This window comes from Podarcis cretensis (genome assembly GCF_951804945.1).
Source record: "Podarcis cretensis genome assembly, chromosome: 4".
NCBI lineage: Eukaryota > Metazoa > Chordata > Lepidosauria > Squamata > Lacertidae > Podarcis > Podarcis cretensis.
Window position 1 is genome coordinate 21,053,763 of NC_137173.1, and position 20,314 is coordinate 21,074,076.

Below are 20,314 nucleotides of genomic sequence, written 5' to 3' on the forward strand. Positions count from 1 at the left end.
ACCTGAAGCGTCTGTAACCTGAAGCATCTGTAACCTGAAGCGTCTGTAACCTGAAGCGTCTGTAACCCAAGGTACCACTGTACATTTTTTTTGGAACCTATTTTGTTGGCCTCCACTATGCTCTTCCTCTACTTTCAGAGAGGCATGAAGTTGAGTGATGGAAGATTCAGGACAGATAAAAGAAAGTGCTTCTGCATGAAGCACATAGTTAAACTATAGAACTCACTCCACATGAGGCAGTGATGGTCACTGAATTGGAAGGCTTTACAAGAGGATGGGAAGAACTTGTGGAAGATAAGGCTATCAATGGCTACAAGACATTGGCTACAAGGCAGACCTCCACAGTTAGTAGCAACAATGCTTCTGAATACCAGTTGCTGGAAACCAAAGGAGGGGAGAGGGTTCTTATGCTCTTGTTTGGATTTGGATTTGATATCCTGCATTATCACTACCCAAAGGAGTCTCAAAGCGGCTAACATTCTCCTTTCCCTTCCTTCCCCGCAACAAACACTCTGTGAGGTGAGTGGGGCTGAGAGACTTCAGAGAAGTGTGACTAGCCCAAGGTCACCCAGCAGCTGCATGTGGAGAAGCAGGGAAGCGAACCCGGTTCACCAGATTACGAGTCCACCGCTCTTAACCACTACACCACACTGGCTCTCATTTAAACTTGTTCTGCTCCTTGGTTTCCCACAGACATCTGGTTGGCCACTGTGAGAACAGGATGCTGGACTAGAAAGGTCTTTGGTCTGATCCAGCACGTTCTACTTCTGTTCTTCTGCATTTATTAAAGCAGCATTAGATTGCATTAGCTTTTTTGCTCAGTCAGTTCTTTTCACCTCCCCTTATTATATGATACTGGTTGTTTTTTTTTTTTTTTTTTAAAAAAAAGAAGGTTGGGATTTGTTTTTATTATTGCTTTTATTGATTCGGTGTCTGTTAATAATTTAAGATGCTTTAAACTTATTTGTAAAGAACAAAAGGGATGAACGGCTTAAATAAATTAAAAAAAACAACAACTAACAGCATTCTCTTGCAGGTTTATAGCCTGGAAAACATTATAAATCATTCTGATACACAAACACACTGGTAAAGGGGAGAGAGACAGGAGACCAAGATGCTGGTATCAAGAGGGGAATTGGATAGCACTCATGGAGAAGTGAGTGCAGGAGACCAGAGCAATGTGTAAGGGGACAATGCCAGGTGATTTTCATGCCATCTGGGGGAGCTACATCGCAAGTGCTGCAAGAGCTGAGTGTAATTGCAACCCACCTTTGACACACCGAAATTTGCAGAGATAATCTCAGATGAATAAAGATGACTTTCAAATTCCCAGCATCATAGTTTGGGTTTCTGAAACCCACTCCCTTGATGGTTGCTTTGATTATTGCTTCATATTTGTTGTGGCAAATCATTTTTATTTTTATTTTAAATTAACACAACAACCACCATCACCAATTCACATTCTAAAAAACCTCCAGCATATCCCACATTTAGACTTTTTGGGAGCTGGCAGTGGTGTGCAGTTTTTGTTTAAATTTTAATAGGTTATATTTTTTTTAATTCTGCTTGATTACTTTTTAAATTTATATATAGATGATAGATAGATAGTGTCAGGGAACTGACATCAGAGCGAGAGGCGGAGACAGGGCTCCAGAGCGATGCCGGAGAGGGGACCAGCAGGGGGGAAGGAATTCAGTGTAACACCAGTAGAGAAGAGAGGGAGATGGAGGAAGTGGAGACAGCGCTCCAAGACCCTTCACCAGAGACTAGTGGAGAGAGCGCTGACACGCCCCTGCCTTCCCCGTACTTGCGCAGACGAGTTCCGCGCAGGGAAAGTAGGAGGAGACTAGGCGTCAAACAGCTCTTATGCTGGAAGAGGTTCAAGAAACGCCCACTGATGGATTCTGCAAGTGACTGACTGGTTACGGAGTGTGAGCTGTCAGCCAAAGCATGGTTGGCCAGGTAATATAACTAAAACTGAAGGCAACATACGCACAAGTAACCCCCTTACAACCATTACAGATAGATAGATAGATAGATAGATAGATAGATAGATAGATAGATAGCTTTCTTTCTAGGAACTCCCAACTGGCATGTGATGCTCAGGTTAGCAGCTAAGAAAGGCTATTTTGGTTTCAGAAAATATTGTGACAATCACATCCACACCACATATTTAAACCACATGTCTCCCGCAAAGAATTCTGGGACCTGTAGTTTACCCCCAAAGAGCTACAATTCCCAGCACCCTTAACAAACTACAGCTCCTGGACTTCTCTCATAAAGGTTGTCCAGGATGCAAAATATTTTTATTTCTGTTCACGCTGCCAACATGATAGATGCTCAGCAACATCACTTATCCATTTCCCGCTGCTGAAAAAGCTGCTCTGTTGAAATGTTATATATTTTGTTTTTTTCCTAAACCCCCAGGGTCCCATATTAGCTGCTCACAGTTTCTCATAAAGCTGGCTAATTGTAAGAGAGGTTCTTTGGAAATATCACACAATGCAGCATTGCTTAATTTTTATGCATTGCGGTACTCCAGGGAAAGGAAATCATAAATTGTTGTTTTGTTAAATTGCCTTCAAATTAAAGGCTTATATGGTGTAGCCATTTACCTAGAAGAACGGCTCTGTTGAGTTATCCCTATAGTCAATTTAACCCAGTATCCTGTCTCCAACAGTGTTCAGATTGTTCAGGAACTTCTCACCACACTGGCAACCAATAATACTATTATGTTCCTCAATCCCTTTTATCAGGTGTTTAGCAGACAATTACTTCTTCTTTTTTGCATTCATCTGTCTCAAGAGACAATGGAGTAGGCCTCTGGGGTAAAACCAAACCACTGCACTGGCAACACTGAAGTGACGTCCCTGGAGATTAAGCCTGGGCAGAGTGTGTGGAGGTCCAGAGTTGCCCAGATAAGAAGACCCCCCATTCTTGGCCTCACTGGGCAGCTTCCATCGGAATATTAAAATACAATAACCTATTAAACATTAAAAGCTTCCCTAAACAGGGCTGCCTTCCGGTAATAATAATGATAATGATAATGATAATAATAATAATAATAATAATAATTTATTATTTGTGCTCCGCCCATCTGGCTGGGTTTCCTCAGCCACTCTGGGCGGCTTCCACAAAGACCAAAAATACACTAAGATGTCACACATTAAAAACTTCCCTGAACAGGGCTGTTAGATAATTGACGTGGCGTAGCTAATTGTTTTACGAACCCAATTAGCCTCAGCTGCTTACAGCGATCTCTGGTCCGGCACGTTTCCCTCTCAGCTGCGCCGATCCTTCCATCCCGTCCGCCACTAAGTGCAGAGTAAAACACAGCGGAGCTATTGCGTCCCGGTGTAAAAGATGCAAACACACCCAGTCGTTAGTGTGTTTATTTATCAGTCCTTTATTGCAGTAATAAAATAATAAAACAGCATTACTCAGATTCTCCTGGGCTGCTAGCAGTCATGGCTGCTTCCGTCTCCCTCAGAGACAAAGACAGGCAGTGAGGAATAACTCCTCCCTCCTTCCAAATCACACGTCAGGACAATAAGCACTTCAGAATCAGAAAGGTTTCAGAAAGAGACAGAATTAAATGTGGTTAAAAAAGTGAGATACCTAGGGGTAAATATAACAGCGAAGAACAGGAACTTATTTAAAGACAATTATGAAAAATGTTGGTCTGAAATTAAAAGGGATTTAGATGTTTGGTCAAGACTGAAACTTTCTTTGACAGGACGTATTGCTGCAATTAAGATGAATGTATTGCCAAAAATGCTATTTTTGTTTCAAACTTTGCAGATTGTGGACAAAATGGAGTGTTTTGGGAGGTGGCAGAGAGATATTTCAAGATTTGTCTGGCAGGGCAAAAAGCCCAGAATTAAGTTTAAGATATTAACTGACGCTAAAGAAAGAGGGGGATTTGCCCTGCCGGACTTAAAGTTGTATTATGAATCAGCAGCTTTCTGCTGGTTGAAAGATTGGCTACTTCTTGAGAACACTGATGTTTTAGATTTGGAAGGATTCAACAATGTGTTTGGGTGGCATGCATATCTATGGTATGACAAGGCTAAAATACATAAGAATTTTAAGAGCCATGTTGTCAGAAAAGCCGTATTTAATGTCTGGTTGAAATATAAAGACTTATTGGAAAACAAGACCCCAAGGTGGTTATCACCAATGGAGGCTAAGGCTGTGAAAAAACTCAATATGGAGGCCAAATGGCCGAAATATTGGGAAATAATAGAAAAAGAAGGAGACAACTGGAGGTTGCAGAGTATGGACAAAATAAAAGATAAAGTGCGAGATTGGCTACATTATGCTCAGATTAAAGAAGTTTTTAAGTTGGATAAAAAGGTAGGATTCCAGGTGGAAAAATCAAAGTTAGAAACTGAACTGTTAGAACCCAGCTCTAAGATACTTTCAAGAATGTATAATTTGCTGTTAAAATGGAATACACAGGATGAAACGGTCAAATCAGCCATGATAAAATGGGCACAGGACATAGGGTACAACATCATGTTTGCTGACTGGGAAAAGTTATGGACTACAGGTTTGAGATTTACGGCATGTAATGCCTTGAAAGAAAATATTATGAAAATGATATACAGGTGGTACATGACCCCAGTCAAGCTTGCAAAGATATACCATGTGTCTGATAATAAATGTTGGAAGTGTAAACAAGCTGAAGGAACATTCTTTCACCTCTGGTGGACTTGCCCTAGAGTGAAGGTTTTCTGGGAAATGATTTACAATGAATTGAAAAAGGTATTTAAGTATACCTTCCCTAAGAAACCAGAGGCCTTTCTCTTGGGCATTGTTGGTCAGAGTGTGCAAAAGAAGGATCGAACCTTTTTTATGTACGCTACAACAGCAGCAAGGATACTCATCGCTAAAAGCTGGAAAACTCAAGAATTACCCACACTGGAAGAATGGCAGATGCAACTGATAGACTATATGGAATTGGCGGAGATGATGGGCAGAATCCGAGACCTGGGAGAAGAACTGGTGGAGGAAGACTGGAAGAAATTCAAGGACTATCTACAAAAATATTGTAAATTGTATGATTGTTAAGAAAGATGTAAGATTAGCAAAAACATGGCTTCAACAAACTAGCTATAAAGAATATAAATTTAAATTCAACTGGAAGATGAAAAGATAAATCTGGGATAAGTAATATTTTATGAGTAAGCTTCAATAAGTGTATGTTAAATCCCAAAATTTGAGATATTAAATATTGGAAAATTATATAATATGAATTAAATCAAGTTAATAATTTGCTGGTAAAACTTATGTTTGGAAAGCAGGAACAAGAGATGTGAGGAAGTCCAAAGTTGAGAATGAAATCTGGATAATGGAAAATATTATGTTATTATGTATGATTTTTATTGGTTATACAAAATTTAATAAATATTATTATAAAAAACAACAACAAATCACACGTCAGAATGGACAGACGTCACCCAGAACTCCTTAACCCTATGAGTTCTGAAGACACTAACACTTAAGATGTCTTCTGAATGTCAGGTAGTTGTTTATCTTTTAGATGTCTTCTAAAAGTCTGGTAGTTGTTCTTCTCTTTGACATCTGGTGGTAGGGCATTCCACAGGGCGGGTGCCAGTACCAAGAAGGCCCTCTGCCTGGTTCCCTGTAACTTGGCTTCTTGCAGCGAGGGAACCGCCAGAAGGCCCTCGGCACTGGACCTCAGTGTCCAGGCAGAACGATGGGGGTGGAGACGCTCCTTCAGGTGCCATGCAACTGACTTAGGGACTCTGCTCCAGATTTGTGAAGGGTTTACTCCTTAGCCTTTTCTTCTCCCCAACTTACCTCACAAGGCAGCACAGGTTGAGGATCAGAGGTGTCCTTCTCCTTAGATGGGCCGCCTTCCCAGGTTGATGACCCCCATCCACCCCTCACTTCCCTCTACAGCCCTTGCAGAAACCGCCTTCTTGACCATTGGACCCATGATTGGTCTCATCCGCTCAGTCGGCCAGAGCTTTTCTTCACAAGTCACTAACTCACTGAGGGCTTGAGACCCATCGTCTACCCTCACCTGGTTTAGGTTGCCAGTGTGGACACTGCCGCTTGCTAACAGCTTCTAGGAGGCACAGGTAAACTTAAATCATGACTAAGATTGCAAACAGATTTGAGTAGAAACCAAGTTCAACCAGTTGCACCTTTGTAAAAATGTAAATTTCTTTAATAGCTCTAAGAAAATAGACATTTGGGGGGTGGACATAAGAATTAAACAGGTAAATCATGAGCCAAATGGAAAATAAGAAGGGAGCAGTTGTTTACACAGAATGTAGGGCTCATAAACCTTCAAAGCTTCCCTGTGTCCAATCAATCAATCAATCAATCAATCAATCAATCAATCACTTCTCTGCATGCAGACAATTCCCAGAGTTCCCTGTGAAAGTGGGATTGCTTATAAGACCTGTAGCTCTGGGAGGGGAATAAGGGTCTCCTGCCAGCACCCTTAACAAACTACAGCTCCAAGAATTCTTTCGGGGAAGCCATGACTGTTTCGATCAGTGGAAGTGGTACTACTACAGATGCCACATAAAACCTGTTCTGCATTTGTAGGACTCTATTATTTAGTGTGGCAGTGCCTGCACTTTGGAACCCCCTGCCTATTGAGACCAAGCAGGCGCCTTCACTCTACTCTTTTCGGTACCTGCTGAAAACATTCCTGTTCAGACAAGCCTAACCAGGTGCTTCGAAAGCCGAGGTATTTTTAATTTTGTGTTTCAAAGCAGAGTTGCAAATCCTTTGTGATTTTTCTGTTTTGTCTTTTGCAAACTGCTTGGAAGTTGTTGGGTTTTTTTACAATCAAGCAGTGTATAAATTGTACAAATTAAATGAATAATGATAAAAGTGGTAACACGGTGCTTTAAATCTGTGGTGTGAATGTAGCCACAGTGAATCTGGCTCTGCCCACTTTTTGCCAAACACTCGAACCACTATGCCACATGGTCTCTACACAGATCTGCCCAGTCCACTGGGGGGAAAAATTGCCTCCTCCCCTAACTCCCTCCCTCAAATTCTTCTGTTTCATCAGTATGGCAAGCAGGCATGCATGCAATACCTTCATTCTGCGGAAAAACCACGGATCCCAAATTAACGGCCTGCTGAGGCACTCTGTGCTCTGTCTGCAGCATTTATTGTATATGACCTGTGTGTGTGTTGTTTAGATTCATGGGCTACAACCCCTGAAGGGATATTTTCCCCTTTCTGACCTCACTTTTGCTTAGAAAGAGCAGCCGTTCCCAGTGTTATTCTTCAAGACCTTTTTTCACTGCTCTCAGCTTGTCGCTCCAGACCACAAAGTGATAGCAGGGGTTGAAACACGTTATTAAAGAGGATGGCAGAGAGTTTTATAGTTTCCCCTTAACTTCTGATTTACTCAGAGGATGGTCAACCTACTTTGATCTGGGATATATTCTCGGAGAGGAAATATTTACGGACAGCTAACTTTCCCCCCCACCGCTTTGCTCTAAGGTAACTACTGCTCCATCCATCCCCAATGTTCCTTTAGCTCCTTCTTGCCACAATCTCCACTCCATTGAAACAAGCAGTTGTGTTACTTACCACCAGGGAATAATAAATCTTGAATCCAGGCTTAGCCACAAAGAAGTCATCCGACTTGAAGGTGATCTTTAGCTGGTTTGTTTTCGATGTGATTCTGGGAGGAGCTTCCTTGTACCCACACCACCGTCCCCGGATGAGGGTGCTGATTTCGGATATATCTTCCACTTCTACAAAGTCGTATCTGGAAGTTAGAACGGACATGTTTATTATACAATGTTACGGGACTAGGGCTGAGTTCCTGGGAACTTTAAATGAACAGTGAGGGAAGAAAGCAGGCCAAGATCTGCTGTCAAGATTTGGGGCGTGTAAAATTTGGGATGAACATATTCAGATTGAAAGAGTTAAAACTTGCAAGGCATGGAGAACTCCTACCAGTGGCCATCATCCGGTGGCTGCCATTTCCCCTCCCCTGTGAAACAATGTCTTTAACTATTTCTTTAGGCTGCTTTTATTCAGAAACCTCCATTGAAAGGTTGCTACAGCACATGGGCTCCATCTGCACTATACATTTAAAGCAGTGTCATGCCGCTTGAAACAGTCATGGCTTCCCCCAAAGAACCCTGAGAAAGGATGCGGAGAGTTGTTGGAGGAACTCTATTCCTCCTTAAAGAGCTACAACTCTCAGAGTGGTTTAGCAGTCAATGCCTTTTCCCAGGGAACTCTGGGAATTTTGCACTGCCAACATTAAAACAACGCGGTGGCAAACAGCATAACGACAGCAATAAAATTGGATTTATAAATGCAAATATACATCACAACTTTGCATTAAAAAACCAGGAATTTGTGTAGAATGTTGACTGTGAAAGAAACACCATCAAGCTGACTACACTGGGGTGGGGGGAAGTGTCCACAAGTCCATTCTCACAATATTATCTAGAAACTTTATTGAAGGTAAGCTATGCCTAATAATTGGCCACATTCACTTTTTAAAAAATAATAATCAAATGTATTAAGAGTTTTCAACATATGATACAATAAAAACCAAAGCAATTCTTCTCTCTTTCTTCTCTTCTCTTCTCCTTTATTTTTCTTTTGGTATAGGGCACATTCCCTAATGGTTTTGGCTTCAAACCCATAGCACTGGGTATGTTGTTGAGTTACAACTACCACAAGAATCAAGATGGCTGTTGAGCATGGTTGCTGGGAGCTATAATCCACAATCCTCTGGAGACCCACAAGTTCCCATCTCCTGGCTTGCAGCAACCCCATACTTTCCATGGTCGTGATTCATAACAACTCTAATTATTTCACAGTGTGAATGAACTAATTCAAGCTTGTTAGCATGTGGTTATAAAGATGGCTCGTAAATATTGTATACAGTGGTACTTCAAGTTACAGATGCTTCAGGTTACATACGCTTCAGGTTAAAGACTCTGCTAACCAGAAATAGTGTTTCAGGTTAAGAACTTTGCTTCAGGATGAGAACAGAAATTGTGCTCCGGTGGCGCGGCAGCAGCAGGAGGCCCCATTAGCCGAAGTGGTGCTTCAGGTTAAGAACAGTTTCAGGTTAAGTACGGACCTCCGGAAGGAATTAAGTACTTAACCCGAGGTACCACTGTATTGGTTTTTTTTTTTAATTAAGCAATTTAGATAAGATGAAGATGATGATGCTGATGCTGTTAAATAATAAAATGGGCCTATATTTGGGCTGGAATCAGATGGGGCCTTGCCCCAGCATGGAAGTATCTTGGCTCCCACCATTCACTCCAGCAACTAACAAGGTGGCTGAGGGTGGTCTCCTTTGCTGCTGCCGCCACTGCTCCAATCTCTTTACCATGCTGTCTGTCACTCCCAACATCTAGAGGGCCAGAAAGGCTCTCAACTGCTACATTGCTGGCTTGGAGGAAGGTGGAACCATAACTCTCTAATGGTTAACTACAGTTATGAAATGGGATGGCCAATTAGGTATTAGACTACTGCTGTGGAAGCTTGTTTCAGCATTACCAGCCACCAATCACTGACTGCTCTGGACAGCAATGTGGCAAAGCAGAGTAGCCACAACCTGATGCTTCATAGCTTTAGACACTTTAAAAATCCTAGTGTGGTAGCATGTAGATCTTGTCTGGAAAGCCTGTCAAGGGAAAGTTTAGGCATGCCTCTCTCCTTGGCGACAAGCCTCCCAATCCCAAACAGGACTTTGTGGGTTATTTATGACGGGCTGAAATTCATCCATATGCTTTGAATACTCTGCGGAAGCAAAAGAGCTATAAAGCAGCCAGTGCAGCTAGGAATATGGCTCCTTTGTGAGCCCAAATGAGCCCAAATTGTATCGTTATTCAAAATAAACATTAAAAAGAACAAACTCTGCATAGGGGCAAGCATCCTAGTCAAACAGCTGACTATTCCACAGCCTATCCCTTCCCATTCCTTTCTTGACTACTCTACAGAGATAAAAATGTATTGGATGCTGTCCAGAGTTTTCCGTAGCCTGGATGAAGGCCCCAACTTCATACCTTAGAGCAGTGGTTCTCAAACTGTGGGCCCCCAGATGTTGTTGGACAACAACTCCCATCATCCCTGAGCTCTGGCCTTGCTAGCTAGGGGTGATGGGAGTTGTAGTCCAACAACATCTGGGGACCAACAGGTTGAGAAAGGCTGCCTTAGAGGGAATAGTATCAGTCTGACTATGATCCTTGAACTCCTAAAACAAGGGTAGCCAACACAGCATCATGACATTTTGCAGTCACAGGGATCGCCAACATGTCCTCCAGATCTTGTTAGACTCCAGCTCCCATAAGTCCCAGCAAGCACAGTCAATCATCAGGGGTGATGGGAGCTTGAGGTCCATCAACATTTTGAGGGCACCAAGTTGGGTACCCCAAGTGGGGTAAATCCAACTGCTTGGGACAAGGAAGCCTCCTGTGATAGTATGGATGTTTGGTGTATGGAGCCATATTGCTCAAGTGAAACAGAGTTCCCACAAGCTCCCTAAATGTGCCAGGCAGGAAGCTGAGACCACATAACACCAGTCCTGAAAGACCTATATTGGCTCCCAGTACATTTCCGAGCACAATTCAAAGTGTTGGTGCTGACCTTGTATACCTGAAGGAGCATCTCCACCCCCATAGTTGAGCCCAGACACTGAGGTCCAGCTCTGAGGGCCTTCTGGTGGTTCCCTCACTGTGAGAAGTGAGGTTACAGGGAACCAGGCAGAGGGCCTTCTCAGTAGTGGCGCCCGCCCTGTGGAACGCCCTTCCACCAGATGTCAAGGAAATAAACAACTTTTAGAAGACATCTGAAGTCAGCCCTATTTAGGGAAGTTTTTAAAGTTTCATGTTTTATCGTGTTTTTAATATTCTGTGGGAGCCACCCAGAGGGACTGGGAAAATCCAGCCAGATGGGTGGGGTAATAATAATAATAATAATTTGTTTTTAATTATTTTTGCCTTGTTTTTCTCTTTGTGTTGATGCCATTAACGCTTCACGACTTTCCCCTCCGCACACTCTCACACAACCCACCTGCAGATATCATTCTCTGGCTCCTCCAGTCCAAATTGGTTATCAAACACCAGCTGTATCCTTGCATTCTCTGGCGAAAGCAGCCTCCACATCAGTAACAGGTTCCTGGGATAGTTGTGAGGAAAGCGAGGGCTGTGGATCTCACCACTGCGCAAGACGCGGATGGTCTCTTCCTTCCGGTACAAGGCTGTGAGGTGATTGCTCTCTGTTAGTGGAGATTAGTATGTAGTTCAGGAGGGGAAATCAGCAAAGCAACATTATTTACATTTATAGAACGCTAACAGTTTCGTACCCAGTGCTACTCAAGAATTCTAAGAAACAAAACATTGGTGCAGTTTTGAAACCAGTGCTTAGAATCAGTGCAATTTTGGAAGCTGTCATCTGCCTTACATGCCTTACATTCAGTCCCTGGTATCTCCTGGTAGGCCTGGGAGAAACTCCTGCCTGAGATCTTGGAGAGCCATTGCCAGAGCTAGATGGGCCAATGGTGTGATTGGATAAGGGAGCTGGGCATGTTTAGCCTGGAGAAGAGGAGGTTAAGGGGTGATATGATAGCCATGTTCAAATATATAAAAGGATGTCACATAGAGGAGGGAGAAAGGTTGTTTTCTGCTGCTCCAGAGAAGCAGACACAGAGCAATGATTCCAAACTACAAGAAAAAAGATTCCACCTAAACATTAGGAAGAACTTCCTGACAGTAAGAGCTGTTTGACAGTGGAATTTGCTGCCAAGGAGTGTGGTGGAGTCTCCTTCTTTGGAGGTCTTTAAGCAGAGGCTTGACAACCATATGTCAGGAGTGCTCTGATGGTGTTTCCTGCTTGGCAGGGGGTTGGACTTGATGGCCCTTGTGGTCTCTTCCAACTCTATGATTCTATGATTCTCTGATTCTATGATATAAGGCAGCTTCTTGTGTTCCTCTCATTCAAAACAAATGAAATACTGCTCCTTGATTTCAAGGAAACATGCAAAACTTCATTATGATATCTTAAGAGGTGGCCAAATGCACAGTCAACACAACCACAACTTTCCAAAATATATAGTAGATGGATTGCACAAAAAGCTTGTATGACAGTCTTTTATACTGAGTCAGAGCATTGGCTCATCAGTAGGGATGCAAGCATCTATCCACCTTGTTCTCTTGGTTTCTCATTTCTTCAGACTTAAATTCAGGTTTCCATATCTAGCAACAATTTGAGATTTACTGTCATTTTCTCCAAAAACAAAACAAAACAAAACAAAACATTTTAGTGTAATTTTCTCCTAAAAACACATTTTTATATGCAATTTTATATAATGCACACATTTTTGCAAGAAATTTTCCCATATATAGCAGTTTTGAATGATATTTTTACTAACATTTTAATGCACCACTTTCCCCTAATATATACATATTTGTTTGTTTGGAGAACTTGCATTGCAAGATTTGGATTACAGTGGTACCTTGGTTTATGAAGTTAATCCGTTCCGGACGTCCGTTCTTAAACCAAAGCATTCTTAAACCAAGGTGTGCTTTCCTATACCAGCGGGGGACTCAGTTTACAAATGGAACACACTCAACAGGAAGCGGAACATGTTCTGCTTCCAAAGCAAAGTCACAAACCAAAACATCTACTTCCGGGTTTGCAGCGTTCTTAATCCAAGTTGTTCATAAACTAAGCTTTTCTTAAACCAAGGTACCACTGTACTGGAATAGATAAAATGCCAGCCAGTTTTAAAACCATTTAACAATTTCTAGTTGATCATCCCTAGGAAGTCCCTATTTTTATGTGTACAGTTCTTCAGAAATGGTAAAACAAGCATGCTAACAGTTTCCAGTTCTCTCATCACGGCCCGTAAAATTTTAGGTATGGAAAGTGCATGCTATTGAGTTGTCATATATACAAATGTCCCAGTATTTCAGTAAAAATAACCCCCAAAGTTGCAGTTCTGTGGCCACTGGGAGGGTGTCCATGGGATCTTTTACAACAAGTAAAACACAGCATTAATACTAAAACACAATATTATACAATTGAAACAACGACTTAAAACAACTTAAAATGCCAAAAATAATCTGGGTCCTAAAAATATACATCCCAAGTGTCAAAAGCCAGGCAAAGAGATGATTCGCTGGAAGGAGGCTAATGAATGTGCCAGATGTACCTCTGTGCGGAGGGAGTTCTACAATTTAGGGACTGCCACAGAGAATGTCCTCTCCTGGGCTGTCACCCCTCAAGCTTCTGAGGGCAGTAGAACAACCAAGAGGGCACCATTACAACAATAAAACACATAGAACCATCCCAAATAGAAGAGAACGGTATAAATTCAGCCAAAGGGGTGAGTCCCACAAAACAAGACAAGAAGAGGAGGAGGAGGAGTTTGGATTTGATATCCCGCTTTATCACTACCCTAAGGAGTCTCAAAGTGGCTATCAATCTCATTTTCCCTTCCTCCCCCACAACAAACACTCTGTGAGGTGAGTGAGGCTGAGAGACTTCAGAGAAGTATGACTAGCCCAAGGTCACCCAGCAGCTGCATGTGGAGGAGCGGGGAAGCGAACCTGGTTCACCAGATTACGAGTCCACTGCTCTTAACCATTACACCACACTGGCTCTCTACATCACAAGACGAAGAGACGAAGAGACGAGACGAGACGAGACGAGACGAGACGAGACGAGACGAGACGAGACGAGACGAGACGAGACGAGACAACAAAACAAAACAAAACAACTGTCAAAGGTCAGGGTAAAGAGACATATCTTCAGTATTCAGTGCTAGGTATACCTCTGTTGGGAGGTATGAGCTGCCACAAAAAGTTCTCTCCCAGGCCACCCGTCCCCATGCTCCTGAGGGCAACAGAGTTTTGAAGAGGAACGTCTCTTCTAATCTTAACAGCTGAGAAGTTTGGCAGGGATCAAGGCAGTCTTCCATATACTTTGGGCCTAAGAGCTCAGATGTCTACCACTCACAGAGCCTTTGATGCCTTGGTCCAACCAAAGGGGAGTGTTGGAGACAAATATATCCTGGTCAACGCATCGCCAAACCTATGGCTATTAGAAAAGGGCTTTTCAGATACGTATACAGCATGTAAACTTAACATGACATAATTATTGGGTGTTTATTTTTAAGTACAGTGGTACCTTGGTTATCAAACTTAATCCGTTCTGGGAGTCCGTTCGATTCCCAAAACAGTTCAAAAACCAAGGCATGGCTTCCGATTGGCTGCAGGAGTTTCCTGCACTCAAGCGGAAGCCACGTCGGACGTTTGGCTTCTGAAAAACGTTCACAAACCGGAACACTTACTTCTGGGTTTGGGCATTCAGGAGGCAATTTGTTCAGCAACAGTTAAGCCATTCAGGAACCAGGATTTGACTGTACTATGCTAAAGCAGGACTTCGGATATGCCACATATCAGGAGGTGAGGATGTCCTTTCCTCTCCATAGCACTGTGGTTATTTATTTGTGATTACATTATCATTATGTTATGATAGAGGAACATGAACAGGGCTCTCTACAGGTTGGCAAAAGTCTTCTAGGAAGTGCTCTGAGTAGCAATGGGTGTCTGCAAAGAGGAGACAAAGCTCAGTGGGAGAGCATCTGATTTGAGTGTAAAAATTAGTGGTTCAATCCCCAGCATATTCAGGTAGGGCTGGGAGAGACCAGACGTCACAGAACTATTTGGTCATTGTTTTAAAAACCGGCCTCTCCATGAATCATTGTCTCTTTGTCCAAAGTCAACTTGAAGTGTAATTCAGTTGACATCTGTCTGCTTAGTAACTTTCCACCATTGCTTCCCACCATTGTTCTCAAAGCAATTAGCAACAAGGAGATAGGAACCTACTTTGTTTTTTATTTTGTTCTCAGCATGTATACCAGCTGAAGAAGCATGGGTGGAGAGCTTGCATTAAAGTGGGGTTCCCACATAGAAATAGTTCTGCATTTTTTCCCTTTCAGACTGTTGGGTGAATCTTCACATTACAATCAGCTGACCACTGGGACTTGCACAGAGCTGGGTCATGCACTGTGCAAGCTCTGATTCATTTCCCTGCAAGTAAAACCTCAGCTCTCTGGTGACAATGGAGGAGTGTGCCTTTGGGGGTGAAGTCAAACTGCTGGAAGGTTACAGCACCTGCTGTGGCTGTAGAGACACATGTTCTGTTGCAGCTGGGGCAGATGAAGGCGTTCGTTTGTTCTGCTGCAGATGCACCAAGGCGTTTCTGCTGTAGCAGTTGCAGAATGTTATATGACAGCTGCTAGATGTTATATGATTTTAAATCATACAGGCACAGCACTGACCACCTGAATGAAACCATTGGACCACAGGTGGTCCCCAGTCCCCAGTTGCCATTGATTGATATACAGTGGTACCTCAGGTTACAAACACCTCAGGTTACAAACACTTTGGGTTAGAGACTCCGCTAACCCGGAAATAGTACCTCGGGTTAAGAACTTTACCTCAGGATGAGAACAGAAATCATGTGCCGGCGGCGTGGCGGCAGTGGGAGGCCGCATTAGCTAAAGTGGTTCCTCAGGTTAAGAATGGTTTCAGGTTAAGAATGGACCTCCAGAACGAATTAAGTTCATAACCAGAGATACCACTGTATATTTTATTCATTCTTAGCGATGGTTTGAAAACAGAAGTACAAATATGTTTTGAATGTTTGTATTATATATCCATCTAGCTATCGGGGACAGATTTGCTCCTTCTGCAACTTTTATTGACAGGACAAGAATAAATTATGAGGAGGAACCTTTGACTGAGCGAGGCTTTTGAATCATTGATGGTTAGGAGGGAAATAAAGTGAATTTTAGGTCAAAACTCAGAGCTCTTGTTCAGATCCATTTAGAAATACAAATGTAACTATTTCTTCTCTTCCCCTGGGCTGTTTTCCACTAGGTGGGTGGCTGCTGATATCCGCATCCATCAAATTCTACATTAGAAATGTATGTCAGCAGTCCATCAACCACCCCTCTAGAGAGCGAATAACTCTATCTGCAAAAACAGCTTGAAAAATATATATGACAGGAGCCCAAGCGCTTGTCATAATGACTTTTTTTTTAGAAAAGTGATTAAGCTGCATCATTTTATAGACGCTCAATCTGCTGTTCACTTTGTATTCCCCACTAGAAATTTCCTAAAGTGAAATCTATCCACTTATGATTAAATAAAAAAGAGTCTCCATCAGCCACTTAAAGTGAATCACAGAGGTGGTCTGCATGAAGCAAGCAGACATGTAAAATCTGGCATCTCTTTAATGTAGGTAGAAGTACAGCAGGGGTATGGGCTTAATCACACATATCCCATAGCTGTATCTAAGTACTTCAAATGGACACATTAGATTTTATATGCCTGCTATTCTCTGCACTTAACAAATGATCTGTATACTTTGGTATCTGGGCAAAGACTGTGCTATGGTTCTTGCCAAATCGCAGATCACAAACTGAATAGGGCTGATTTTTGTTAACCTGGGATTTGGCTGGATTGGGTCAAAGCAGCACCATGTCACCCTGGGTTGGGTCAAGTCCACTCAGAGCGATCCTGCCTTACTTTTCCTGCAATCGGACCCATTCCATTGACTGGCATGAATCTACTGAATTTGCTGCTCATTTAGAGCAGCTATATAACAACCTTAGGTAAAGGTAAAGGGACCCCTGACCATTAGGTTCAGCCATGGCCGACTCTGGGGTTACAGCGCTCATCTCGCTTTATTGGCCAAGGGAGCTGGTGTACAGCTTCCGGGTCATGTGGCCAGCATGACTAAGCCGCTTCTGGTGCAGCGCATGGAAACACTGTTTACCTTCCCGCCGGAGCGGTACCTATTTATCTACTCGCACTTTGATGTGCTTTCAAACTGCTAGGTTGGCAGGAGCAGGGACCGCGCAACAGGAGCTCACCCCATCACGGGGATTCGAACCGCCACCCTTCTGATTGGCAAGTCCTAGGTTCTGTGGTTTAACCCACAGCACCACCTTTATCTCTTGCTAATTTCACGTTCTCTATTAGGCAAGCATTCTCTGTTTTTCAAGCTGAAATATTCCCCTCACCAACCTATTCTTTAGGTACATTTACACTTGAGATCCTAACCCGCTGCGAAGAGACTGCCAGAGGCAATATGGTTTTAATTGAGCCTCATAATGCTTTGGGAAAGAAAGATGATGTGAGTTTAATCCAGGAAGCTAATAAAGGAAGGCGCGCTAGCATTCTCCGACCACATGCGCGATAAGCACAGCGCCATCCTTTTCATCTTTCGGCAAAGGAAGATTTGCACTGTGCTCTGAGATTCCCAAACGCATCAAACTCAGGTCAGTGCTGGAAAACACAATGCCTTGACAGAATCCCACAAAACCTGAGTCTTCCTTTTGAATAATGCATATGTGCAAGGGATAAGAAATAAACATGACATACAGAGGCGTTGAAAGAAGAGTCTCAGTGTTTCATTTCTACCCAGAAGTACCTTAGTGCTTTCATTTCTTTTTCATTCCCCCCTCTGGAACTTGTGGGAAATGAAGAGTAATTGTTTATGAGAAAGACATTTACAGCAGTGTTGGGAAGCTCGCTGGAGAGGAGGCCAATAGTGGTCAAAGCAAAATGGGAAGATAATGGTCCATTGAATAACCTTAATATTGCACATTCTCCCCCTCTGTCTTCTTTCTTTCTTTCTTTCTTTCTTTCTTTCTTTCTTTCTTTCTCACAAGTAAGAAGGAAAAGGAAACATGATTTTGCTGGAAATGGTAGCACCATTAATCGTGCTGGGATGGGAGCCATCGCTAATGTTTTGTTTGCTAAGGCTCCACTTGCAATTCCCAGTTAAAAAGAATTCCAGGGTTAAAATGCTTAGAACATGGAAGTCCTTTGTGCTGCCCACTGAAATTTGACTGGTCCAATGCCTTGATGGAATAGCAGAATTCCTCAATGTTTGCTCTCTGACCAAGTTGATGGTTCTTGCATTAATTCACAAGGCCCTTAAGAACTTGGGTTCAGGATACCTCAAGGACTACCAAATCCCTTATATCCCTGCCTGATCATGGAGGTATCTGCAGGAGCCACCATTTGTGGTCCTCCATGGCTCACATGAATGGCGTGTATACAGCAGGAGCCTTGCATTTAGCATTGTGCGCCCAATTTTACAGAATTCCCCTGCAATCAAGCATAATATACAACACCCAGCATAAAATCAATAATTTAATAGCAGAAAATAAAATTTGTTCAGGGAAACTGATGTACTATAAAAAAGACACAAATTAAACCACAAATTAACACCAGCTGAGCATGTCACTGCCCTTTGCTCAAATGGATAAACACAAGACAACTTATCCATTGCCTTTAAGAACTCAGAAACTTTCAGTGTAACCCTGTTCATGTCAGCTCAGTGGCTATGTGGAAATAAGACTAACGCCTAATACAATTTTGGAGATAAAGCAGCAACAAAGAAGGAAATAAGTGAAAGATGACGAGCATAAAACTATTCCATGTTGCTGAATGTCATCCAAGTAATATGTTGAAGTTGGTAACAGAAATGTTATTTTAGGGAGATGGTTGGCATAGAAATCTGAACACATGCACTCCACCCAAAGACATCCAGAATGTTCAACAGCACACTTTATTAAAAGGGAATTTTGTCAAGGAGCTGCCACAGAAATACATCTGCTTCCCACAAAAGAACACACACACAGCAGAAGGAAGACAGTAAATCTACTTGTTTTGGCCTCATTACTTGAAAAGCATGACCGGGTCTTGAAAATGAATTAAAAGAAAGAGGTTCAATTATAAGGCCAAAAACCACAGGCCACATAAGGTCAAAGAAAGCCCCAAAGTTTCCCAACTAAAGCCTCAACAGCATACCCTCCAAGTGTCCTGATTTTCCAGGGACAGCCCCGGAATTACAAAAGCCATTCTAGTTTCTAATTTGATCCCAGAATTGTCCCTATTTCCCTTGCCAGTACTGCCAGTGCTGAGCTCCTATACCATTTTAACAGCCAAAGTATCCCCAAGGACAATGGTTTGTTAAGTGTGCTGACCTCACAGACCTATCACCTCACAAGCACTACAGTTCCCAGCATTCTCCATGACATAAATGTGCTCTGATTGGAGGTGTGGATGCGACCAAAGTAAAACGGAACTTCCAGTCCAGGTGATTTCTGGACATAGAATGGGAGGAGGGGACACCATCTTATACTTCCCAAAACATCTTGGACACAGAACATGAGCCCCATACTGGGATGTGTGTATGTGTGTGATTCATCTTATTACTGTGTGTTTTTACAACAGAAACATTAACATCTCCTGCTGTGCTCTTCCAGGTGCATCCTGCTTTTTCCTCAAGACCTTCCATATTTGTTTCACCCATTACACACCTATACCTGTCAACATCACATGCTGCTGTTGTTATTGCAGATAAGCTGCCCCCCCCTTCATTTTTCTCAGCTTGGCAGCTGGCAAGATCTAACCAGTTACGTCCAAAGAGTTCCAAAGCGAAGGGGAGAAAAGCATTTTTGAACCGAAGCCACAGAACAGTTCATTTTCGGGTCGAGGCATGCAAAATAAACTGAATTTGTACAGCTAGTTCTGTTGGCCCCAGCCCCTCCCCCACGCATCCAATTTTCCCATAGTAAGCAGGATTCTTTTTTCTTTTTTCCTTTGGTTACGCTCAGGACTCTATAAATCAGAAAGAATGTAGACAGATTGCATAGGGGCTGTGCTTCGTGGCCAACAGTGCAAATTACATCACTGCATCAAGCTTTTGGGAAATACGGAGTGATCTGAAACTGCAGAACTATTTCCCTTGGTAAAATGGTATGTTTGTTCGTGTGTGTGACTCTAAACAATTGCATGAATCAAAGCCACTGAACACTGTGTTTCATTACTATCCTCTTCTGAGGAAAAGGATCTCCCATGGTGCCAGGAAGCCTAGTAATTCATGCCCTTCCTTTTAAAGATAGCTGTTTACACCGTGACCCTCACTGAACGCAAGAGTAGCTGCTCTAATAGAAGTTGGCGTGTTACCTGTCTCAAGTTTGCTTGAGTAGATTCCCTTCCGTCACACAGAGCCATTGCTGGTGAATTGTGGGGTCTGGCAAGGTTCATGGAGTGGAGTTATTGGCAGAACCTGGACCAGGTAACACAGAAAATAAGAGGAGCCAGAGGCCCATCGAGTCCAGCATCCTCTTTTCACAGAACCCTGCCATGCTAAGTTTCCACAGGCAGAAAAAGATTTGTTGTTGCGAAACATTCCAAAATGGTTAAGTCCCATCTGAATTCTTTCTGGTACAGCCCAGACAGCAGCATGC

The 20,314-nt window shown here is 42.7% G+C and overlaps 1 protein-coding gene and 1 long non-coding RNA gene across 2 annotated transcripts in view; one reads left to right on the plus strand and one right to left on the minus strand.

The window, feature by feature from the left end:
- Nucleotides 1-20,314, minus strand: part of PDGFD (platelet derived growth factor D) — a 147,564-nt gene that overhangs the window by 42,096 nt on the left and 85,154 nt on the right. Inside the window, exons 2-3 of the mRNA XM_079974001.1 lie at nt 11,050-11,254; nt 7,591-7,771 (exon numbers count right to left, since the gene is read on the minus strand). Of these exons, the coding sequence (XP_079830127.1) occupies nt 7,591-7,771; nt 11,050-11,254 (386 nt within the window). The remainder of the gene's footprint in view (nt 1-7,590; nt 7,772-11,049; nt 11,255-20,314) is intronic.
- On the plus strand, nt 19,120-19,589 carry LOC307214525. Its single transcript, XR_013838188.1, has 2 exons — nt 19,120-19,158; nt 19,328-19,589. It is a non-coding gene; the product is annotated as an uncharacterized lncRNA (long non-coding RNA).